General features: G+C 35.4%; 1 protein-coding gene across 2 annotated transcripts in view; it reads right to left on the bottom strand.

Moving 5' to 3' along the window:
• The window catches only part of LOC127859490 (protein amalgam-like), a 174,300-nt gene extending 150,363 nt beyond the window's left edge, over positions 1–23,937 (bottom strand). The window contains exons 1-7 of one of the 2 annotated variants that reach the window (XR_008039412.1): positions 23,735–23,937; positions 11,741–11,853; positions 11,085–11,346; positions 10,656–10,816; positions 5,248–5,449; positions 3,827–4,075; positions 2,217–2,462 (exon numbers count right to left, since the gene is read on the bottom strand). Coding sequence is in view for 1 of the 2 variants with exons in the window: in XM_052396970.1 (XP_052252930.1) it covers positions 2,344–2,462; positions 3,827–4,075; positions 5,248–5,449; positions 10,656–10,816; positions 11,085–11,346; positions 11,741–11,853; positions 23,735–23,792 (1,164 nt within the window). In the remaining variant the exon portion in view is untranslated. Of the gene's footprint in view, positions 1–1,660; positions 2,463–3,826; positions 4,076–5,247; positions 5,450–10,655; positions 10,817–11,084; positions 11,347–11,740; positions 11,854–23,734 lie in introns of those variants that run through there. The other variant, XM_052396970.1, reaches the window with a different exon arrangement.
• Between the last annotated feature and the right edge of the window lie 3,542 nt (positions 23,938–27,479).

The raw sequence follows: 27,479 nt of genomic DNA, 5'->3' as shown, positions 1-27,479 counted from the left end.
ATCCCTACTCGGGGAGCTTTCTCTTGATCTTCCCCAAAAACATCAAGTACTGGTTATAGCCCAGGAAACAGACTCGTGAGCATTTTTATAAGCCTGAGGCTTTTGATGCAATTGAGCTAAAATAAATAGGTTTAAACTAACAAAGCCATCTAGGCTAGGTTGGACTACAAATCTTAGTGGGTTTGATTGCCAGGCTGTCAACAACTAATATGGTAAATGTATTTGATGTGTGCAATGTTGATTTAAAGGGGCCTTTTCACAGATTTTGGCAGGCAGATATTGAAGTTTATCATTATAATATATGCTTTATATTGATAAATGTAAAGATTGGATCTGAAAAGCTCCAGTAAAAAACAAGAATAAAACAAGAGATGTGTTTGTCAGAAATACAATGCCCCCTATTGCGCCGCTTTGAAGCCATATATTTGACCTTTGACCTTGAAGGATGACCTGGACCTTTCACCACTCAAAATGTGCAGCTCCATGAGATACACATGCATGCCAAATATCCAGTTGCTATCTTCAATATTGCAAAAGTTATGACTAAGGTTAACGTTTTGGGACACGCACATACAATGAATTAATAAATGAATGACAGACAGACAGGCCCAAAACAATATACTTATTCGATCAGGGGGCATAATTAAAGAAAGTAAAATAGTAAGCCTCAACTGGGCTCAAACCACTGACCCCAGGAGTAAAAGTCATGTTTAGACCACTTGGCTATCCATGCTCATACAATAAGTGATGTATTTTATACTTTTTGTAAGCAATCCTCGCAGTTTCACAAAATATAACGACAACAACAGAACTCTCCTCATTATTCAATTGTTTTGCATTGCACCGCTTCAAAATTTTCAGGTTTTTAAATCATCAAAAGATGCATATAATGGATATTTTAGAGCATGGTAAATGTACTACAAAACATTTATAATAAAAGGGAAGTTACTCTTAATATATAGAAACAAGAGTTATTTTTTGTTGCACAGCACTTCCCCTAATTGTGAACTTTCTACTTATGATGTCTTAAGTTGACATCTCTCATTGATTTTGACAAAATCATCAAATGAAAATGTACAGCAGGAAGTAATTCTAAAAATTGGAGGCATGATTTTTTCTTAAGCATAGACTTTCTTTTGATGTGATTTTTCAACCTTAGATTCCATTTGATACAATCTATCTGTTTTCAAGATATGACTCCCACTTAACCAAATGGCGAGAGTGACAACATGATATAAATAATCCTCATCCATTACACCTAACACCTTTGTTGTGTGGGAGGTCTACAGGTAATTAATAACAATTGTAAATACAAACATAATGATACCAATTTTAACATCATTTCTAATATGGGATAATGTAATGTAAAGTAGTGAATACCAAGAATTCTTTAAAGTAACAGTGTTTTCTTGGCAAAATACATTTCAAGGAAGTTTTTTCTTCTGCAATTCAAAATTAAGAAATTGTCAGTGAATACAGCCACTACAGTCTAACATTAGCCAAGTCTTAATCTGTATTTGAAAAGGCAGCGTTTTGTTTGCACTAAACAACTCGGTACATTTTGTTTACACTAAACAACTCTGTACTTAAAACTCATTTGTGATAACAGTATATATATGCAATTATTGTCAAGTATTGCAAAAGATGACAAAAACAAGTCAACCGTTGATTATATTTATTAAAAATGTATATAGAAAATGTCAGTAAAATGTATGATGTATATACAATGAATTGACAGTTAATGCAAAGTAATACTACATATACAAGTGCCTATCATTACTGTATAAATGGAATGCCATAAAGCTATAAAAAATATATGATAGAACAAGTATTTATACCTGTACATCTGAAATTATTTCAACACAAATATTTATTTGTGGCCAGTCTGCTCAAAATATAAAAATTATCTGACCATTTAACTGACTGAAAGTAGGGTTTTCCATGTGACATTAACATTACCAGAATAGTTGCATTATATTGAAGTTAATTCTGAATACAAAATAAAACAGATCTCTTTAAATCAAGAAAAATCCCATCAATTTCTACACAATAGTCCACACTTATCCCTGCTGTTATGCAAGCTTATATACAAATGATAGTTGCATATTTACGTACATAAATGATGAGTATATTACACTAACACAGATTTTCATGATAAAGTTTCAACTATATGCAAGAACAGAGGGTTGAAAAATTGTCCAATTACCATATTTTAACTTGAAATAGTGTTTCTCTTGATACAAATTCTAAAGAAAAGATAATTTACTTGTGTATTACTATTCTTGCTGGGTGAAATTATGCCACACATTGAAAACACAGGAAGGTATGCATGGATTAATGACTTCAAAGGAACATTTTAGCAACTGTAACCATGGCAATTGTTACTAGGAAGGACACAGATATTGCAGACGCTCCTTGACCTTCATAAGTTGGACAGTTGGCTCCCTGGCACTCCATTGTTTCTGAAATTAAAATGTTTAAATTTAAGTATGACATACCTATTATTTTTGTCACACACGTTTGACCAGATGTTTTTCCATATTAATAATATTGGTTAATTGTAATTTTTTATACCCCCATTACTGGTAATGAGGGCTATAAAGGAGTCACTTTGTCGGTCTGTCGGTCTGATCTTCACCAAACTTGGTCACTAGTTGTATCTAGATGATGTCTAGGTCAAGTTTGAATATGGGTCATGCCAGGTCAAAAACCAGGTCACACAGTGTGTTTTAAACCGAAAGTTTGTCCGGACCATAATTATGTAATTTATCGTTAGATTTTAAAATCACTTGGTACATTTGTTCACCATCATGGGACGGTGTGTAGTGTGAAAAAAGTACGTTGATATCTCCAATGTCAAGGTCAAGGTCACACTTGAGTTTAAAGGTCAAATGCTTGTCAGGGCCATAACTTTGTCATTTATGGTGAGATTTTAAAATAATTTGTAAAATTTGTTCACCATCATTAGACGGTGTGTCCTGCGAAAGAATTACGTTGATATCTTCAAGGTCAAGGTCACACTTTGAGTTCAAAGATCATAAATTAGCTTGTCCGGGCCATAACTATGTCATTCATTGTAAGATTTTAAAATCAATAGGCGCATTTGTTCACCATCATTGGACGGTGTGTTGCACGAAAGAATAACGTCAATATCTTCAAGGTCAAGGTCACACTTAAAGTTCAAAGGTCAAAAATGGCCATAAATAAGCTTGTCCTGGCAATAACTATAATGTTCATTGTGAAAAGATACAAATAATGTCTATATATGACTATGGTAAATGTTCAGTAATACTGTTTCCTCACAAATATCACAACTAAAACGAAAATTTGCGAATCTGAAACAACTTTTTTCAATTTTGTCAATTTACCAAACCGTGAAAAGATCCCTTTAATAATTCTTAAAAATTGCCATAAATAAGATTCTCTTGTTTTGTGAAGACAGCATGCAAAATAATCTGTGTCAATGCGGCATGTGGGGGTATACGTCACGTCTGTGACAAAGCTCTAGTTTTTAACTGTCATGAACAAAAAGACGGAAGGATGGACAACAGGAAAATCAATTTATGCCTCCCTCATCAAGCTTCCAGGGGAATAAAATTAAATTTCCAATGCACAGGCTAATCAGAGATATCACTTTCCTCTTATATGGAATTATTAGTCTAAAGATAGTCTCTTCATAAACTAAAATCCAGTTAAGGCTGAAAGCGTTGTCCCTGATAAGCCTGTGTTGACTGCACAGGCTAGTCTGGGACGACACTTTATGCACATGCATTAAGCCCAGAAATCCCAGGAAAGGCTCATACTATTCCAATACTACAGTTCTTACCAAAGAGTTCAATCATGGTGGTGTCGTTCCTGCCAATTCTGTTCTGGGCCACACAGTAGTACTTGGTGTAGTCGTTAGCCTCCACGTTCTTGATTCTCAATGTGTACCAGGACTCCTGGAAGCGCAGCGTCGTCGTGGCGATCTGCTTCGTGATGTCGTACTTGGCGTTGTCGTTCAGCTGCTCCATCTGCAGCTGACCGCTGGTCTTGGTTGGCTCTCTGAACCAGACCACTTCTGGCTCTGGGTATCCTATGAGGTAAGAAACACAAGACAACTTTAACCTTTTACCTCTCAAATACGCATTTTGACCCATTGGTAGTCCTTTCAAAAATCAAATGAAATTGGAGACCTCCCTTAATAGATTCAAGTTTCAAAGGCACCAAATTCAAACTCTAAGATTCTGATGAGCAGCAAAATAGCATAAAACCTCAACAGCCTGTCAGTTACTTACAGTCTGTTCTGCTTTTATGCTAATTACATATAGCAATGTTCATTTTGCTTCTTGATGCGAAAGGGTTAACAAGATAACAGTAAAAAAGGTTTTAGCCATGTTCACTTTGGCGGGAAAGGGATAACAAGATAACAGTTAACAAGGTTTTATTGTTACTTGTTGGTCATTTAAAAGCTTACCCCTACAATGTACTTGAAAATACACCTAACCCTGCTTAAAGGACAACACTGATTTAACGACCACCATGTGAACAGAGGGATATTTTTAAAGACTTGATTGTTTTCCTTTATAATTCAATGGTCCTTAACCCTGATTATAAGGGGACACATTCTTTACTGTTAAACATACAATAGTTTGTTTTTTTAATTTTACTTAAGACTTTAAGTTCATGTTCATATTCAAGTAAACAGTAATTGATATTTAAAAATGTAACATTCTTTAGAAAGTTTAAGAATTCATATGTTTTTTTATTTTACATTCTTTAAAAGCTATAAGAATTTATATAAGTATTCATAATATTTAATAACAACTTTAAACACAGAGATGCAAGTACTGGGTTATACTTTAAAATATGGCTTCTCAACTTTCAAAAACACTATTACTTATTTTTTGTTCTCACTTTAAATTCATGCATGTATATTTTAAATAATTCTTTATAACATACTTTGTACATTTGGTTTTAGAAAAAGAGAGTTGGCGTATAATTCCAGGTAATCAACTGAATTACCTTCTGTTCAAATGTTCCTTCTATAATCGATTTACTGAAACACATGAATATCCATACCTCTTTTTCGTATGTATTAGCAAAGGTCCACATAACATTTTACAATCAAATGTCTTAGATTTGTTCTTGTATCAAAGGCAGATGCATTTTTGATGATTTCAGAAAATTGAAATAACTGATACCAGTTGTTGTTTATAATTGTTCACGAATGTGAAAATCATGCATGCATGAATAGAGAATTCTTACCTGACACTCTACACTCAAGCTTTGCCTCAAACTGCCTGTTCTGTGCCTGTCCTACAGTATTCTGTACAGCGTGAGTCTCAGGCTTGAAGAACACTTGCAACCCTACAAGGTACACATCAGGGGGGCGCACCTGGTTGTCTGCGACACACTTGTAAAGTCCTCGGTCATTGATCGACACATTTTTCAGCTCTAGCACAGTGCTCTGAAGAAGTCATGCATGAATGTTTGACACTCTACATCACAGGAACTAAAGGTATTAAAATACTATGAAACAAAATTAATAAATGAATATCATTAATGGGTATGTTTTGCTGTTTTCTACCAGGTTTCAACATATTTCTCAATAAGTCTTAAATGTGCAGCTATCCTTCTTTACAAAATATCAGTGAACAACATTTCCCAATAAAAGAAAAATTACAACATTCCAAATTGTCCTCTAAAATAATCAATTAATCAAGAGATGTGTTTGTCAGAAACACAATGCCCCCAATTGCGCCGCTTTGAAATAAAATTTCAATATATCATTTGGCAGGTTTAGAAATTATCTCCCTTTAAAAGCTTTTTACTTCCCTTGGATGATATTTTTTACTTTTGACCTTGAAGAATGACCTTGACCTTTCACCATTCAAAATGTGCTGCTTCATGAAATACATATGCATGCCAAATATCAAGTTGCAAAATTGCAAAAGTTATGGCCAATGTTAAAGTTTTCGGACAGACGGACGGACAGACTGTTCAACTGCTATGTGCCACCCTACCGGGGGCATTAAATGGTAAATTGCCTCAATTTTATTGCTTAGTCCCAATATCAGGAAGTGAGCAGATGAAAGCTATTAGATGTGTGCAACCACAAGCATGTTGCTCAATTAAAACAGTTAAAACAAGGCTATTGTCAAGCAATATGGTCCCCTACCGGTGAAACTCCACCATTGTCAGATTAATTTTTTGTTGTTGCCATAGCAACCAGAATTTTTGACGTAGGAACAAAATGAAATGATGTGCATAATCTCCATATTGCCATTTATCCATGTTTCAAGTTTCATGAATAAATATGAAGAACTTTTGTTATGAGTTATCGCAGGATCCAGAAAAGGGTGACAGACTGACTGACGGACACACAGAGTGCAAACCATAAGTCCCCTCTGGTTTCACCGGTAGGGGACAATAAAACAGCATGTTGAATCAATCAGGCCATTTTCTTTTTATCCCCACGCTTTTTGAAAAAAAGGTGGGGATATTGTGGTGATCTCCGCCGTCCGTCCGTCCGTCTGTCCGTCCGTCTGTCCGTCCGTCCTGGCCACTATCTCCTCCTACACTAAAAGCACTAGAACCTTGAAATTTACACACATGGTAGCTATGAGCATATGTGCGACCCTGCACTATTTGGAATTTTGATCTGACCCCTGGGTCAAAAGTTATAGGGGTTGGGGTGGGGCCGCGTCAGAAATTATCACTCATTTTTTTAGGTTATTTTACATTTACTTCTTTATTTCTACACCGATTCACTTCAAATTGATACTGGACCTCACCTATGACAATACGGTCAATCTCAACCATGCATGGCCCCATTCCCAACCCTGGGGCGCCCTGCCCACATAGGCCACACCCACCAAAAATTTCCATTTACTATAATTTTTTCATTTCTACACGGATTCACTTCAAATTGATACTGAACTTTTGTTATGACATTAGGGTCAATCTCAACTATGCATGGCCCCAATCCCAACCCTGGGGCGCCCGCCCACATAGGCCACACCCACCAAAAAATTCCATTTACTATAATTTTTTCATTTCTACACGGATTCACTTCAAATTGATACTGAACTTCTCTTATGACATTAGGGTCAATCTCAACTATGCATGGCCCCATAACCAACCCTGGGGCCCCGCCCACATAGACCACACCCACCCAAAATTGCCTTTACTATAATTTCTTCATTTCTACACCGATTCACTTCAAATTGATATTGAACTTCTCTTATGACAATACAGTCAATCTCAACTATGCATGGCCCCATTACCAACCCTGGGGCGCCCCGCCCACATAGACCACACCCACCCAAAATTGCCTTTTACTATAATTTCTTCATTTCTACACCGATTCACTTCAAATTGATACTGAACCTCTCTTATGACAATACGGTCAATCTCAACTATGCATGGCCCCATTACGAACCCTGGGGCGCCCTGCCCACATATGTCACACCCACCCAAAATTGCCTTTTACTATAACTTCTTCATTTCTACACCAATTCACTTCTAATTGATGATGAACTTCTCTTATGACAATACGGTCAATCTCAGCTATGCATGGCCCCATTACCAACCCTGGGGCACACCTAGGTCAAACATTCGGCGTGGGGATACGCGTCGGCCTCTGCCGCGCCATTTCTAGTTTTAATTACAATCAATTTCCTCAATTTATTTTTAAATTAAAAGGAATGCTTTTTGTAAATAACATGGTAAACAATAGTCAGTAATTGTCAAACCAGGCATGAATCAGTCAGACACTTATTTCATATAACAATAACATGACCAACTAGAGCTTTGACACAGACGTTACATATACCCCCACATGCCGCATTGACACAGAATATTTTGCATGCTGTCTTTTCAAAACAAAATAAGCTAATTTATGGCGATTTTTTAGAATTATTATGCCATTTTCATTTATGGCCATTTTGACCTTTGAAAGTTTGAATTCTTTTGCATGACATGCCGTCCAATGACTGCAAACAAAATTAATGTACAGTCATTTTAAAATCTCACAATGAATGACATAGTTATGACCAGGACATGCTCATTTATGGCCATTTTTGACCTTTGAACTCAAAGTTTGACCTTGACATTGGAGTTATCGACGTAATTCTTTCGCACGACACACCGTCCAATGATTGTGAACAAATGTACCAAGCAATTTTTAAATCTCACAATGAATGACATAGTAATGGCTCGGACAAGATCATTTATGGCCATTTTTGACCTTTGAACTCAAAGTATGACATCAACATTGCAGATATAGACATAATTCTTTTGCATGACACACTGTCCAATGATGGAGAACAAATGTGCCAAATGATTTAAAAATCTCACAATGAACGACATAGTTATGGCCCGGACAAGCTCATTTATGGCCATTTTTGACCTTTGAACTCAAAAGTGTGACCTTGACCTTGAAGAAATGGACGTAATTCTTAAGCATGACATACTGTTCAATGATGGTGAATGTATGTGCCAAATGATTTTAAAATTTCACAATGAACGACATAGTGAAGCCCGGACAAGCTCATTTATGGCCATTTTTTACCTTTGAACTCAAAGTGTGACCTTGACATTGGAGTTATCGACGTAATTCTTTCGCATGACACACCGGCCAATGATTGTGAACAAATGTTCCAAGCAATTTTTAAATCTCACAATGAATGACATAGTAATGGCTCGGACAAGATCATTTATGGCCATTTTTGACCTTTGGACTCAAAGTATGACATCGACATAGCAGATTATAGACATAATTCTTTTGCATGACACACTGTCTAATGATGGAGAACAAATGTGCCAAATGATTTAAAAATCTCACAATGAACGACATAGTTAAGGCTTGGACAAGCTCATGTATGGCCATTTTTGACCTTTGAACTCAAAAGTGTGACCTTGACCTTGAAGAAATCGACGTTATTCTTTAGCATGACATACTGTTCAATAATGGTGAATGTATGTGCCAAATGATTTTAAAATTTCACAATGAACGACATAGTGAAGCCCGGACAAGCTCATTTATGGCCATTTTTGACCTTTGAAGTCAAAGTGTGACCTTCACCTTGGAGATATCAACGTTATTCTTTCGCATGACACACTGTCCAATGATGGTGAACAAATTTGCCAAATGATTTTAAAGTTTCACAATAAATGAAAAAGTTATGGCCCAGACAAGCATTTGAGCTTTGAACTCAAAGTGTGACCTTGACCTTGCAGATATCTACGTACTTCTTTCGCATGACACACCCTTCCATGATGGTGAACAAATGCACCAGGTCATTTTAAAATCTAACGATAAATGACATAGTTATGGTCCGGACAAACTTTCAGTTTTAAATGCACTAAGTGACCCGTGACCTAGTTTTTGACCCAACATGACCCATATTCAAACTTGACCTATACATTAACTAGATAAAACTTCTGACCAAGTTTGGTGAAGATCGGCTGAAACTTTCGGGACAGACAGACCGACAAAGTGACTCCTATATAGCCCTTATTACCAATGGTAATGGGGGTTTAATGAAGAGAGTCAACCCCCAATTATAAGGGAAACTGAATATTTACCCAAAAATCCATGTGAAGGAATATTTAAATGGCTTTATACAGTATAAGGTTTTAACAATACCAAAGACCCTAATTTCCCAAATCAAAGATTTCATTACACAAATTTTACCATTCCTTTTCCCATTCTAAAAAAAAGGCTTTTTAGGTGTATTGGAACTCAATAATCATCATTTGAACTTGAAAATGCAATAATTCACATGTAAACCCTTTACCACTTAGATTTGTATTTTGACGCATGTGTGGTCCTAAAGGAAGTTAAATTTAACAAGACTTTTGCCAAGCAATATATGTCCCCTACCGGCTCCACCATTGTCAGAAATTCCACCATTGTCAGATTTTTATATATATTTGTTGCCATAGCAACCATAAATTTTGATGTAGGAACAAAATGAAATTATGTTATAATGGCCATATTGCCATCTATCCATGTTTCAAGTTTCATTAAAATAAATTAAGAACTTTTAAAGTTATCGCAGGATCCAGAAAACCACCTTTTTCATCAGTATTTCTAGTCTATTTCAGTATTTGATGCCATCGCAACCAGAATTTTTGACGTAGGAACAAAATGAAAAGGCGTGCATAATGTCCATATTGCCATCTATCCATGTTTCAAGTTTCATGAGAAAATATTAAGAACTTTTAAAGTTATCGCAGGATCCAGAAAACCACCATTTTCAACAGTATTTCTAGTGTATTTGTTGCCATAGCAACCATAATTTTTGAAGTAGGAATTAAATGAAATGCAAGTATAATGTCCTTATTGCCATCTATCCATGTTTCAAGTTTCATGAAAAAATACTAAGAACTTTTAAAGTCATCGCAGAATCCAGAAAAGTGTGACAGACAGACACACAGAGCGAAAACCATAAGTCCCCTCCGGTGAAACCGGTAGGGGAATAATTAAATATCTTTATTACTAAATTAAAGTTTTAAAGGCTTCATTTCCAACCCTTAGATACTGATGAGTAGCAAACAGCATAAAACCTGAACAGACTACGAGTTACTCACAGACTGTTCTGGCTTTATGCTGGCTGCAAAAGCCGATTTCCCTTTGTTTCTTATGGGGGAAAGGGCCAAGTCCTTACATTCCAGAGTGCCCCAATGCCTCCAGGTAGCAGATTGCCGTCTGATCTGACCCAGGTTATGTTGGGCCTAGGTACACCACTGGCTTCACAGGACAGATTGACAGACTGGCCCACATCCATCTGCATCACTGCCACGTTCTTACTGGTGATCGTAGGTGGCACTGCACAGTTAAAAGAAGAATGTATTTCATTTTAACATTGGAGGTTTTCATAAGCATATTTGACTTCACATTATATATGTATTTGAATGAAATTCAACTTAATTGGGAGTAATTATTGGCAAAATTATATTTGCAGTGACATACATGAAGATAAGTATTGTTTTGTAGTAATGTGACAGTTATATCAACAGAATAGCTAATTTTAAACAACTTAAAAATGGTTAAAATCTTTTTTTTAAATGATACATTTACAGTCACCACGACTTACCTTGCACAACCAGGTAACCAATCTTGCTGGGCCAACTTTCAGAGCTGTCACCACGGATCTGGATATAGCACTTGTAGTATCCATAGTCCACAAGCTCCAAGCAGTTGATAACAAGCATGTATGTTTCACGCTGGTTGAACTTGTTTACTATAACTTCATACTTCTTCGATGCCTCCTTGCATTCTGGATTTTTAATGTAGATGCTCTGGTCATTACTGATGACCTCACCACCAGAATAGGAGTTCATGAACGTCCAATGTACCTGTGAAGTGAATTCATAAAATACATTTATCATCATTTATACTAGATTTTTTAAATTAAAAGTAAGTAATTTTCAAGTGCATATCAGTCAAAGACTAGATATATATTAACTTACCTGATCTTAAAACTAAAGGGCAAACAATGACGTAGTTTAATTACACATTACGCAATCTAATTTTAACCAAAGCAGAGCTTTAATTCATAGCAGTATCATCTATTTTTAACACAAATGTTTTAAGATTGTGATAAATGTCTACAATACACATTTTTTTCACTTGTTGAACCTGATGACATTTCGTGGACTGACATAGTGTGACCCTCAGTGTATTTTTTCAAATTGCATTGTATTTAAAAATGTGCTGCACCAGCAAGTCACAAAGGTGATCAATTCTTACTGTATGCCCCGACTGCTTGTTGACGACTGTACAGTTGAGTTTAGCCTGTCCTCCCTGGCTTGAGATTTCTGGGATGATTTCATCTACTATTTCTGGGTCCAGCTGACCATGTACTGTAATACAGCAGGAACAGTGTAAGAACTGGATCACAAGGTTCTGAGGAAGTGGTGTTTCATATTTCAGGAATATTGATGGTTACTCTTTCAGTGCTGGAACCGAGTTTTGAAGGCCTTTGCAAACAGTTTGAATCCAGATGAGACGCCACAGAACATGGCGTCTCATCATGATCCAAACTGTTTGCTATTTTGATAGTATTCTTTGGAAAAAACAAAGAAAATTCTAATTTTAGAAATTCAGCAGACGACATTTTAGCAGATGACAAATTTCCTAGCATGCAAAGGGTTAACAAGCCTTTGCTGAGACTACTGACACATCAAATGAAAAGACAACAGAGTGTCACATATCACATGCTTTTAAAAGAAAAACCTTATACTATATGCTGATTAATGTCTAAAAACAATGTTGCCAATATACTATATGGCATTGACCATATTATATTATCATTTCCCATTGCATTTCAATTAAGTCTTTACACACCATGCTCAGGGTGAAGTGTTTATAGCAGGTATAGTATACCATCTAAGAAATATTGTTTGTTTTAGTTAAACAAAAACTGAAAAACAAGACATGTACACTAATGGGAAATCCCCACTATTTAGTGCAGATCTGTTCAAGGCTCCCCCTGGCTCAAAATTTTCTTTAGCCTAATTTACGATAGAACACAGAAATTCTTCACATTTTATCAGTATTATGGGATTTTATGAAGAACAAGTTATAGCAAATGGAAATTTCTTGAGTCAAATTTTCTAATTTGTATTCATTTGCTAGTTTGGTGGATGGCAGAGCAGGCCCAGCTGTTCATACAACACAGTCACCATTACTGGTTCTACAAGTACAATAGACATATATTGCTTTGAGAATTTACATTATAAATTACATTCAGGTATTGAACATTGAAATAATAAATATTGACTAAGAATTTGTGCTCTCCAGACACCGTTCTTACTGTCCCGTAATCGTTCATAGTTCATAGACGACACATAGTTACTAACAATGTTCATTACTCTTAAATTACCAGTGTGTAGCCTATCATTCGATATCTCGTCATGCGCATAATGCCAAGATGACGAGTTTTGCATTAACTACCATTTTCTCGTGCCGCGCATGGGATAAGTCGGTCCCTCTCTATTATATCGGTTTCTCTGCATAATATAGGATAAAATATTCAACAACACCATGTATCAGTTTCTATTCCAATTTAATGTCTAACATACTTAATATTTTCGGTTATACAAATACAGTCTGATAGCTACATGATCGTATCTTTCTCGATCCGTACACCTCCAAGTCTAAACGCTAACTCAACCGCGGAGTGCCGCTCTCCTTCTAACATCTGGCCCGTGAAACTCAGTTATGAATCCCATTGGTCAGTGTTCTATATGTCTTTATTTCTAATTGGCTGAATTACAATCTGGAGAAGTCACTATTCAAGTATGCACACGTTAATGAGCGTTGTGGTACAAATAATAAATAATGCAAATACAGCCTAAGGCTTGTGTCAACAGCATTGTAACCCTTTTGTTGTTAATGCATACTCGCTACTGATATACTTGTCAATATTTCGTACATAAAGAAAACCCAAATTTTCACCCAATTTCTCATCATTATTTGACACAACTTATCCTCTCAATTTGATTTTTATGTATTTTAGGATACAGAAAAATCTTTAAGAAGGTAAGTATGGAAGTAAACGAAAACATATTAATACATACGATGTAGAAAATCAAACACGCAAACATGAAAACATCAGTGACTAAAACATATATGATGAAAATCTGCATATTATTAATGAAATTTTTATCGAATGTTTCTGCTGAAATAATAAAACGTCGGAATATTTAAAAAGTCAATGTCAATCACAATGAAGTGGAATGTGTCACTGGTTTGGGAAATCCAATACGAATAGTGTCCATTTTTGACATCTTTGCTGGAGGCGATGTGGCGTCTAGGTGAAGAGATGAGACGTCCGGTTGGAGAGTATTTGACATCTGGTTGTAGATGGTAACATGCAGTCGATTGAAACGACGGCTTCCGAATGAAGACGATGATGGTCGGTCGGAGAAGCTGTTGGTCCTCGGCTGTTGCACGATTTAGAATACTGCAAACGTTTATTATATATAGTTCTGGAGAATGTCTGCATTCATGACTGTAGTATTATAATTAGTGTTTATGTACATGTAATAAAGGTAACACACATATATATATAAGTTCATAGACGATAAAATGTTCACCTAATATATGTACAAAGTACGCGCGATTTTCATCATCAAGTCCTTTCATATCATATCATCGTATCTTTAAAAATCATTTTCGACGACGCGTGAAATGTCCATTAACAGTCCACTCGTTGTATGGTACTGATGCTGGTTCACAATTTGGATCCATGTCGACAATGTTGGATCCTAATTGAAGTCGTCTGTTACGTCATCTGATTCTCGACGGATACATCGTCGTCGAAGATATCGCAACACCATGTATCAGTTTCTATTCCAATTTAATGTCTAACATACTTAATATTTTCGGTTATACAAATACAGTCTGATAGCTACATGATCGTATCTTTCTCGATCCGTACACCTCCAAGTCTAAACGCTAACTCAACCGCGGAGTGCCGCTCTCCTTCTAACATCTGGCCCGTGAAACTCAGTTATGAATCCCATTGGTCAGTGTTCTATATGTCTTTATTTCTAATTGGCTGAATTACAATCTGGAGAAGTCACTATTCAAGTATGCACACGTTAATGAGCGTTGTGGTACAAATAATAAATAATGCAAATACAGCCTAAGGCTTGTGTCAACAGCATTGTAACCCTTTTGTTGTTAATGCATACTCGCTACTGATATACTTGTCAATATTTCGTACATAAAGAAAACCCAAATTTTCACCCAATTTCTCATCATTATTTGACATTACGCTAATTTAGCTAAAGAAACTTTAGCGTACAGTCTATATAGTATTGACAGACCTGTACGCTTAAGCCAACCAGAGTCGTAACATATTTATGTCACGCTATAAATCAAAGAAAGCTCTTTTTATTGGATACATTTCTACATATATTGGTGAATTAATATAAATTACTGCATCAGGGAATATTTTAAGGTTCAAATGTTTCAAATGCATCTTACAATAGATGAAAATAACTCTCAGCAGTCTAAAATTCACAATTTTGACGCCATTGTCGCTTTGTCACATGACGAGTTTTCATTTGGATACTTTCGAATCGACCTTGACATTTTATGCTGAAATTGTAAACATTTCTTTCGTTTTCTGAAATCTATTATTTGTGATTAACAACTTACGTCTGGTGGATTATAAGACTGGTTTCAGTGTGAATCAGGTAGTTTTAAATAATATTTACTTTGAGTTTGTATTAACACTTCAATTTGTTTACAAAACATGCCAGAATAATCTAAAATACCGGGAAATGGCATACTGAATTAAAAAACACTTGAGCACATGGTATTTTACTAAAAATAATGTCTTACCGTACACGTGTGCTTATAAGACGCCCTCGCTTATAAGACGCACCCCGACTTCGGACTTTTTATGGGTGGATTTCAGACTGACCCGCGTGTAAGACGCGGTCAAATTTTGCCGTATTCATCAGCCGGAAAATGGCCGAAAAATGGCAGAATGTTAAAGAAAATCATCAATTAGTAAAACATTGAGAATTTTTCAAACTCGCGCTGCATACAATTAGTAATTCATGCAAGTCTGAAAAATAAAACAATCAAACAACAAAGTAAATAATATTTGTTTATTTTATGATATATTAGTGGGTTTTAATTTATTTTCAAGTATTATTCATGCATTAAAAATAATTATCAAATTGACAAAATTTCTAACGATTGTATTTTAATCATTTGCCCTAACAATTGCAAACAATTGCAAACATATTATGTTCGTAATATCAATTCACAAGCAAAATTGATCGTGTCAGTCATCTTAATTGTATTGTTTGACAGGTATTGAAATCTAATAGGCTGATATTTTGAAAGCGTTTAGTTTTATTACCTAGATTATGCAAATTTTACGCCCATTGTCTATCAACAATAGGTAACGCCTACTTTCATAAAATTAGCCAATCGCGTGATAGAGTGATAGACTCCGAAGCGCAGATCGAAATCACGTGTCAAGAAGAAAGCCATATGCGGATAATTGCATGCGGTCGCTCTTTGCTCCCGTCGTTGTTGGCCCCTAATAAATAATGTGTTAACGGCATTAGTGGGTTGTCTGAATAAACGTGTTTATTTAACAATTGACAGTTGCAAACTGGTAACTTATTTCAGAGGATACCCTAATTGCCAATTATGTCTTAATTGAAAATTAACGACGTGGAACAAAGACGATCAGGTGATACAAACTTGTCAAATAGCATTTGTAATCGGCAGCGTGTTTATTAAACAATTGACAGTTTCAAACTGAGAATTGATTTTGCTGTTGTTTTAAGCATGTTGGCATCGTGTTGCCGCTTACACACGTATACTATAATGGCCAATTTATATGGCATTTAACGACGTCGCGCGCAGACAATCAGGTGATAAAAACTTTTCAAGAATAATCACGGACAATATAACATCTTACGCCCCAAAAATAACAAAATTCAAATTAAAAATAATAGACAACAAAATCAGTAACAATACATTTTATTACAAATAAATCGGTAACTGAACATAGCGTTCCGACACACAGTACGGGCCAATACAGACTTTAGAGAAAATGCAAATGGCTGCGGCGATGATTAAAAAAAACTGACAAGTGTCCAACTTGGCTAGCATAAGCCCAGTAAACTCGATATTTTGAAATTTGTGTTAATTTTCACCAGTATCTCGCTTATAAGACGCGACCCCAACTGTAACTTATTAATTTTAGTCTCAAAAATGCGTCTTATAAGCGCACGTATACGGTATGACCGTGAAATCTAGGGAGATTCGCATTTCAAGAAAGTCTGTCACTCCGCTGTTTTTCTTGATATGTAAGAGCAGAATAGATAAATTTTAAATGTATTTTGTGAAAGAATATATCAGTTAAATGAGAAAAATGTCAATCCTTCTGATCAAGTGGTTGATTTGGGCCAATAACTGCATTTAAAAGCTGTTTTGGACCAGCCTTTGTTAACTGTCAACTTTTCTGAAATTTCTGGTTGACTTTTCTTATGGGGCTGGTCCATAACTTTAAAGTCGCACAAGTCAAAAATCATAAAAAGCGACATTTAAAGTTATGGTAGCCAGAACTAACGCTAATTGTGACCAGATGGATGTCCGTTCCTATATATGTTGTTTAGCTGAAATAATTCGCGTTCAGATTAAATCTGAACGCTGAAACTCCGGTCTGTAAAAACCATAACGAAAAATGAATACAATGCTATTATATCAATATGCTAAAAATTGCAAAATAACATAACCAACTCATAAAGTTTTAGTTAAGAAGTCCATTTTTACCTCAAAAAGCGTCGAATTGAAGTTAAAAGGCATAATTTGTTTCAGTTAAACTTCTGCTTAAATCACAGTAAAATCACTGACCTCTCGTCATGTTATGAAATATTTAAATATCAACCAATCAGAAGAAGGCTTACAGTGTAATAGGCTGCGTAATCGATTAAAATCTACCTGCGGTATACAGCGGGCACAGCGATTGGAATGGAAAATGTGAGTAGTGTGTTGATTTAAATTGGTCAGGCGTGCAAAATTGAAAGATTCATTACATAATTCTTACGGAACATTATTGAGAAATGAATTATCTACACAGGTATGTAAATATTATTGCAATCCGTTGATATTAACTGTCTGATATCGGGGCTTGAATGTTGCGCACCAAATTCGTTGCGCATCAATATAGACAAAGAAGGAAAACTTTCGCTATTAAAAAGATAGAGTGGACTATTGACGCAAAGAGTCTGCCAAAGCAAAAATCATCAAAAGACTCTATGGCGGCAATTTATATTGACTAATATGTTGTTTAGACTATCCATGACATTCGTTCCAACATTATTTTGACATCATGGACATTGGTTCCTTCAATAAGATGGGACAACCTAAGTGTTTTAGTACTTATAGTATAGTGTTTTTTCATTCTATTTCAGGGCCTGGAATTTGGAAATGGTTCTTAAATGTAGCAGACTGTGAAAACAATAACAAATGAACCGGTTTTCAAAACAAGGTAGGTACAAATGTTCACCTTGTCAAACTTAGCATAGGAACAAATGTCCAGGATTCAGAAATCATAAACAATAATTGCATTTCAGTTTACAGAATGTCTATGGCGTTTTGTGAAATATATTCCCGACTAGTCCAAATAATTAGACGTAAGCTACCCCGCTTACGTCTAAACGGCTACCGTCGTTTTCCTATAGCAAATTGAGTTCAACTTAAACTTCAGTTTTTCTCGTTAAATCTTTACTAATGCATAAAATTATCATTAATTAGACATAAATGTGAGCGATTACCTCTTAAATGTGTAAAAATTGTGCTTTTAAACCAGTTATGTACATTTTTAAAAATAAACATACACAACACACGAAGTGTGTTTGTCGTTTATAGAATTACATTGAATTATCTTGAACGAAATTATTTTTTGAATAGGTTACACATAACCAATTGTTGTTGTACAACAAACCACATCACTTTTTAGCTTTCTGTACTCTTTAATTAAATGAAACCTATATGTGTGTGTTAAAACTACCAGTTGTATCACGGAGTGTATATTGATAGGAGATGAATCGAGTATTTGACCCTTACTGTAGTAAATTCAATCTTATGCAAAAACTATTCATCCGATTTTATTGGTTTATACGTTATCTTGTTGCTTATTAATTCCTCTTTCAAAAAATATACGTTTTAGTATACTCCCGTTGTTATTAATGGATTTATAGCGAGATAAACACAAGAAATACACATTTTATGTTTTACCACCGCGCGTTTTACCGTGTTATGGCTATCGATCTTGTACAATTAGCGTACAGCGAAGCGCCGAGGTTATACATTTTGATGTACCCACTAACGTCTTTTGTTGAATTCTAGTTTCATTTCTCGGCCGATTTTGACAAATTATATATCATTAGAGAGCCAACGTTACGTAGTAAACAGATATATAAATATATATTTAGTTTTTCTTCTGATTTCGACAGCCCGGCAAGTTATAACTTTAACTTTTGCAAATACCATACCGTTTTGGAGTTTTAGAATCTAGATTTACGGTTGACATGTTCGTACTTAATACCAATTTGTAGCGTTTATATTTGGAGTTCAGTTTTAAAAATTAGATCTTGCTTAGGAGAATAGAATTCTGTATACTATAGAAAAAGAATGTTTAAAAACGAAAGTAATTAAGGAATGAAGGCGGAAGAAAGTAGCGCGCGTTCCTAACGCACTGAACTGATGCTACGGTTTTGGCGATTATGCTTTTGTTTAGAAACCGGCCATTGAATTTCCTTTGCCATGATTATTATATTTTTTATGGAATATATTGTAGTATTTTGTTCACGAAACATATCAATAAAGATTATTATAAATAAATCTTAATAAATTAACGATTTCAGCTCATGTTTATAACACAGAAAGGGTGTTAAATTTATGATTAACAGCGTATATAGCGGACCCTCTCGATTTTATTCGGCTTTACATGGATACTTGAAATAAAATGGGTGTCAAAAACATTCAACGTTTGCTGTTAATTATCAACGAGGGAATTATGTATAATTATATGAAATGTTATTTAACTTAAATTATCAATTTATTAAAGATTCTTGAAAATCACGGTCGGTGTTACGCGGGTCATTTCGTATTTTGACATCAGGGCATCATGTCCAACTATTCAAAATCAGATTTTTTTCACTGGGACGATGACGGCTTAGATTTACATGTAGACAGGCAGACAGATAGTTTATTCAGACTTATACAACAGTACATCGTCTTCAACTCAAATATATAAATTATTTTTACTTTTAGACGAATTGTTAGGTGATTACACATATAGCAGTGATGATTCTGAGAATGTTGCCATGTTTCTTATCCGTGTAATCTAGAGTCCGTGGTTTGAGCATTTTTATCGCGGTGTTCAATAAAAGATAACTCAATAATCTTGTTTATTGATAGATCTGTGGTTTTATTGCCCCTGTGTTCAGCACAAACCAATTATCTCGTTATGATCAGATACTGTGCCGACCAATACTAAATAACACTATGGTGTCATACGCCACAGCAGGGACCTATACTTGTGATCATGGAGTCTAAGTGCAAGACTTAAAAAAGTATGTTGTTTCGCTTGCGGTTGTTAAATCCAAAACGGGGCTTCCCAGCTGGCACAGCTGCTGATATTCGAATCTGAATATTTAAACTTATTCAGACCTTATTCTTAACCGTTGCGCGTTTTACGATATCGGATTTTAGGCGTGAATACAACTCAGTGAAACTATTCAATTTCTTATACAACATTAAGCATATTAACAGTTATTGAAATTAACAATATCAGCGACACCTTTTTAAAGACTAAACACCTTTTCAAGTATCGAATTTAACATGTCAATAAAATATATTAATACCAAAAAGGTTTCATTTAATATTGTTCACATTAAACCTTTAAACGAAAGTGTCGCTTTAACTATTTTCCGTGTTTTATTAAGCCGCGAATCGTTTGCTAAAAACAGTTACCAAAAAGGGCTACACGTTCTAATTCTTAATGAAATACAAAAATAAGTATAACATAATTAATAACGTCCATAAACACACACGGCAAGATCAAAGTTTTAATGGAAAACTAGTATGACATTCAACGTAAATTATTATTTTCGTCTAAATCGAATACTATATATAGAGAAACAATGTATTTATAACCAACCAATGAGGTAACATTATGCAACTTTCAATTTACACAGTGCTATATGGCAACAATATGGAATTTGAACAGTGGTAGTGTTTAAAGGTCTGGACTATCATTACTTGTAAGTTTGTATAAACATTTTTCTAATGCAATTAGTAAAATAATGTTTATATTGCATGTTTAATAATTTATTGCATGATTATTCTGTGCTGTTATATGAATTTGATGCCGTTAAAGCTTCCGACATGAATTCATGTCGGAACGATGCTATTGCAAAATAACGTTAAACGATATGAGGTCGATGTAAATCGACCTCATATTTATAGACGAGTTAACGCGTGACGTCACACGCACCTGCAAAGTTTAGTCTCCGCCCACTGGTTGGCAAAAGAGGTGGAATTTATATAAGCGCATATAGAGAAGGTTGACGAAATCTTCGTTTTTAATGATAATCATGCACAATATCAAATATAATTTTACTAATTATGTCTGAATAAAACATTAGCATGCAAGGAAATGCATCTTTGGAACGATTACATTGTTGTTATTATTATTTGTTTTTACTGACAACGAACTCGGGAGTGGAACACAATCTAAGAGTTCGGTATGTGGTTAAACAAAAATCTCTCTATTCTTGGCACTTCCTCGCGACCATTTTTAGTTAAAAAATGCTCAGAAATTGAAATTCTTTCAGAATAAATTAAATTTAATGAACGAAAACAAATAAGGATAAAAACAAACGACGAATAGGTCAATTGTATGTACGCGACTTATAGGGTAACTGATTTGAACCTTATATGTCTGGAAAAACTTACCTTCTTACACATTCAATAAATTATATTGTTTAATGTAATTGTTTTATTTAATTGTTCACACTAATTTAGGCACTCTTTGTAGCAGCATTTATATCCCGGTGTTTAATTGCACCTTTGTTATCACTAACCGATTATCTCGTTATGATCGGATACTGTCCAGACAATTACAAAGAAAACATGGTGTCATAAACCCAGGGACCTATACTTGGGCCCCTGCATAAACCACATGTTGCAGACGAGTGTCTGGTCAGTAAACATAAGTCACGATACCTCAATGTCATCTCCTGGCATATTGAGCAATCATTTAAGCCACATTTTAAAGCTTAAAATACTGATAAGTTAATGTTAAAATGAAATATTTTAAAATTTTAACAAAAATGAAGTAATTTGTCGGAAATGTATTAACGGGAACGAGTGTATAAATTTATTAGCCAGTTAAACTTAATAATACATTGTTTAATAACTATACATTTTAAATATTGGGCAATTTTACTGCTATGCAATTAAGGTATTAAACGGGTACCGGCAAAAGTTAACTCCGCTATTACGTGTAAAGATTGTACATTACTGCAGATTCCGAAACACGATCATGAACATAAGCATTCACAAAAGGGGCCGTTAGATAAATTAAATATATGCATTTATCATAAAATGCTATATTTTCATCACTCCTTATTACTAATAGAGATTTCAATAGACATGCAAAAACAGTTCAATTTGCGTAATTAATATGCAGGGTTTTTCCGTTTGCATGCTAAATTGAATTTATATTCATTCAATGTAAACAAAACGTAAATTCATTCAATGTAAAAGAAAATTACCACAATATTTAAAAACAGTACTGTATGCCGCTTTTTAGGGCTTTGTTTTTATAATTGATTAAATGCACCTCTGACTCTATCGATCGCTGATGAAATAAAATACTATCCACACCACTATTAATTATAATACAATTAATATATGTTTTATTAGTGTTGAAATATAATTTATTCAAGTCTTATTATCAGAAAGAATACGGATAATGTATTATTTTGTTTTGCGGAATTGTCAGTATTAAATCTTCCGATCACGTTTACTATATGCTAATAACTACTTCGTATTTTTATGAAGAGGAAATTTTATTTGTGAATATACATTTATTTGGTACTAAATATGCTATACTTGCACTTTTTTAAAAAGGGTTTTAATGTTTATTTCGTTTTTATTATCAATTTATTGACTAAACAAAAGCCCTTTATACATGTTTTACGTTACTGTAACCAGTGTTTTTGCCAACCAGTCAGTGCGCATGCGCGGAAAATCCCGAATGTAAACAATAACAATTAACTCGTCTATAGGAGTAATTCTAGCTGAAATAATTCGCGTTCAGAATAAATCTGAACGCTGAAACTCCGGTCTGCAGAAACCATAACGAAAAATAAATACAATACTATTATATCAATATGCTTAAAATTGCAAAATAACATTACCAACTCATCAAGTTTTAGTTAATTAGTCCATTTTTACCTCAAATAGCGTCGATTTGAAGTTAAAAGGCATAATTTGTTTCAGTTCAACTTCTGCTTAAATCGCAATACAATCACTGACCTCTCGCCATGTTATGAAATATTTAAATAAACCAATCAGAAGAAGGCATTACGGTGTAATAGGCTGCGTTATCGATTAAAATCTACCTGCCGTATACAGCGGGCACAGCGATTGGAATTGAAAATGTGAGTAGTGTGTTGATTTAAATTGGTCAGGCGTGCAAAATTGAAAGTTATTACATAATTCTTACGGAACATTATTGAGAAATGAATTATCTACACAGGTATGTAAATATTATTGCAATCCGTTGATATTAACTGTCTGATATCGGGGCTTGAATGTTGCGCACCAAATTCCTTGCGCATCAATATAGACAAAGAAGGAAAACTCTCGCTATTAAAAAGATAGAGTGGACTATTGACGCCAAGAGTCTGCCAAAGCAAAAATCATCAAAAGACTCTTAGGCGGCAATTTATATTGACTAGGAGTAATTCCCGACGTGCACATGTGTGATCGATCGTTGTCGGGCATTAATTAAGTTCAGTAAAAGTATTGGACATTCGAGTGTGTTTAATTCAAACAGGTCGTGTTAATTGTTTCTAGTGTGTGTTATATAATGAATAGTGGAAAATGAGTAAAAAAAATAATTTGTTGATAAACAAAAATATCCGCCATTTTGAACCGAACTTGATACTCATAGTCATAATTTCTTACCTGTTTTACAGGTAAATATGACCGCGAGAACGGCCAATGATCGCCAGTCCCATGCCATTTTGTTATGTCGCTACTTATCGAATACTTTAGCACTTAGTTTTGGTGTTCTAAAAAATAAAACGTTCGAAATTCCGATATTTATTTTAAAGCATTTCCGGACTGTGTTTGTCACCTGTGTCACGTGACTCTTAACAGGTACTGAACGTACGGGGGGGGGGGGGGGGGGGATAGTCGTTTCGTGCCCCTACCAGTTCGTGCCACTGATATTTGTGTATGGAGGGATTGGAAGATTCGTCCAACTGATATATAGTGTAGTATGATATTAACCGTGCAAAGCATCTTTTGAATTATGGATATTATGGATGCTATGTTATTGTATGTTATGTAACTTAATATGTTCATATATGTCAAAAGTTATTTATTACAAAATGTTTTTTTTATGATCAATATTTGAAATATTTCTGTTTACCATTTAGTATAAATACGTTCATATTAAACTGCATACAATGTTATTAGATATTTGATTAAAACGGATTGTTAACGTTTGTGCTATTTACTCATATGTACCGTATACCGGTACTCCCGCCGTAGCGCACCGGCTTTCTAACTGCGTTCTTACAGCGAACCGGGGAGAGATAGCTTAATTGACAAGGACGACGTGGTTTCGTCTTGAGAACGCATAATCACGGCGTCTAAAAGTCCAAAAAACCTAAGTCGGCGATTTGACGGCGACTTCTCAACCACAGGTGGAAGTAACGTACCCTGGATAGTATTTTTTTTTTTTTGGAGCCCAATATATTCAAATAAATATATAAAATCATGTTTAATGAGAAAAAAAATGACAAAGAGCCATGAAAAAAAAATTCCCCACCCTCTGATATTGGAATTATGATTCCAATATCAGAGGGTGGGGATTTTTTTTCATGGCTCTTTGTCAATTTTTTTTCATTAAACATGATTTTATATATTAATTTGAATATATTGGGCTCCTAAAAAATATATATATGAAAAATACTATCCTGGGTACGTTACTTCCACCTGTGTTCTCAACATGTCTAAGTGAACACCGACGCGTTGCTCTTTTAATTACGGCGTTCTAGGTGGAACTCACATTAGCTTGTCCCGAGAACTCCAAAGACGAAGTGTAAACGCCATGGTCTCAGATGCGTCTTAGAAGACATTCATAAAATGTTGTTTTGACCCCGTAAGGTCGCCAATTATCGCAATTGGCTGCATGGCCCAAGGGGAGCATCTCTTTTCTTATAAGTGCAAACAGTTTTTATGAGTGAAATCCGGATAGTCTCTGGGTCTGGCTATGATAGTTTATTTGCTATGTTTGTTCAGGTCGCTCCTAACGTATTTGCTTGTTTGACCTTAACTAGAATTTCGATACGTCTGGTACTGCTAGATTTCTGTGAATACGACCCTGAAACTCTCTAGGGTGACTTCTTCGATGTCTTGACATCCACGCCATTGACTCCATGGACTCTTAGACTTGGGCATCATGCTTATATATAGCTAGCGGATTAAATATAATTAAAAAATCATGTCTTCAAAAATTGAAGTGTAAAGTATTTTTAAAATAAAAGCGTCTTTATACACGCAACGCAGACGCTGTATTGTATTAATGCAGTCGCCGTGCAAGCGCAAATGTATCAGTAGAGTTGAACAAGACTTGCCAATGATATTAGGTGTACGCTGTGACGTTATAAAAATGCTTAGGACGTAGAGCTAGAACGTCCTAAGCATTTAATAACGTCACAGCGTCCATGAGAGAACGGGGCAAATACGAAGAAAACAGATAGAAAGTAAACAGAATGTGATAGATCACTGTACTTGCATTTGGATTTCTTTTAGAAACATTTCGGCGCTTTCAGCCTTTTTCCAATGACTGATTGAGAGAGGGCTCCAATCCGATGTCACTGGGTAGTAAAGAAACGTTCATATATTATGTTTTTATAAAAAACAAATATAAAAAATACCGTTAATCAAACCCCATTCGCATCAGTAAGAGATTATTTTTGTTACCGAATATCCATACAAGGTACTTTTTAATGCAAGAGACACATTTCTTAACATTTAGAAACGGGACAAAAGCACATGACAAATACCAACATCAATTATTAAAACTGGGATCGCCGCATATAAACGGTAAATGCTAAGCATAGAATTGGGGCTTGAAAACTGGTTTATGGTTCACAAACCTCACGCTTAATATAAATTTATTCGCAAAAACATTTAAATGTGAATTGACCTTAACGTCATTACATCAAAAATCAAGTCCCATTGTCATTTAAGAGAAAACAATTTAATTACAATGCACTTAGCCGATAATAATTTAAATGGTCGGATCATAACCATAGTAACAACGTGCTGAGACATAATGAAATCTAAACGTGAACACATATCAGCTTCATCTCGTCTCGTAATAACATCCTTTAAAGATAAAACATAATGATGCATGATGTACAGTTTTATGTTTATACACGTCTGGCGCAAAGACGTGTAAACATGAAAACCTTTCAAATAGAGATTTTACATATATACATTATTTACATGCAGTACACATCCCGATAAAGCACAAATTGAATTTCTTTTTTCCCCGATTTTTCCCTTCACAATACATTGTGCTCTGCAAATTCGAACGTTCTCACTTGATCAATTAAAAATATATCGAGCTCATACATTCAGATCATTTTACATCTTTCTCTTGTACACATACCGGTAGTTCAGATTCGGAAGAATCGTTGCTTATTTCATTATTGTTTGTTTTTTTACTATCCATGTTGCTTGTTGTTCAAGGTTGGACTTGTTCATTCTCCACGATACATGTTTATGTAGTAAAAAGTAAGGTCACTTCCAACAGCCCTGCTGTTGGGCTAGCTCTTTAGCGACGTGTTTAAAGTGTCTGACTACCACTCTGGAGGTCGTGGGTTCAATCCCCGGCATGAGCTCAGTATTTTCACATTAATGGCGACGAGGAAAAAAAGAACTGTTAATGCGGGAATGGGTCTGAGCTGTTTAATGGTTTCTGGGAGGGCCATGCGGATGCAAGACATGCTGTAGCGGGCGTGTCTGGGCCTTGAAACATTAAAAGGGGGAGGAGTGTAGTGAAGTAAGGTCACTTCCAACAGCCTTGCTGTTGGGTTAGCTCTTTAGCGACGTGGTTAAAGTGTCTGACTACCACTCTGGAGGTCAAAAGGGGACATTAAAAGGGGGGGGGGTGTAGTAAAAGTAAGGTCACTTACGTAAAGTTGGGGTAGCTCTTAAGCGACGTGGTTAAAGTGTCTGACTACCACTCTGGAGGTCGTGGGCTAAAACCCCGGCCTGAGCTCAGTATTTTCACAATAATAATAGTAGTCTGACACTTTAACCACGTCGCTAAAGAGCTAGCCCAACAGCAAGGCTGTCGGAAGTGACCTTATTTTTTACTACACTCCTCCCCCTTTTAATGTTTCAAGGCCCAGACACGCCCGCTACAGCATGTCTTGCTACCGCATTGCCCTACCAGAAACCATGAAACAGCTCAGACCGACTCCCGCATTCACAGTACTTTTTTTGCCTCGTCGCCATTATTGTGAAAATACTGAGCTCAGGCCGGGGATTGAACCCACGACCTCCAGAGTGGTAGTCAGACACTTTAAACACGTCGCTAAAGAGCTAGCCCAACAGCAACGCTGATGGAAGTGACCTTATTTCACTACACTTATATCCCGTTGAACAATTTAAAATGTCCAATTATCTG

This window comes from Dreissena polymorpha, chromosome 15 (genome assembly GCF_020536995.1).
Source record: "Dreissena polymorpha isolate Duluth1 chromosome 15, UMN_Dpol_1.0, whole genome shotgun sequence".
Classification (NCBI taxonomy): Eukaryota; Metazoa; Mollusca; class Bivalvia; order Myida; family Dreissenidae; genus Dreissena; species Dreissena polymorpha.
Note: the sequence above shows the minus strand (reverse complement) of the source record. Positions and strands in the feature narration are given on the sequence as shown.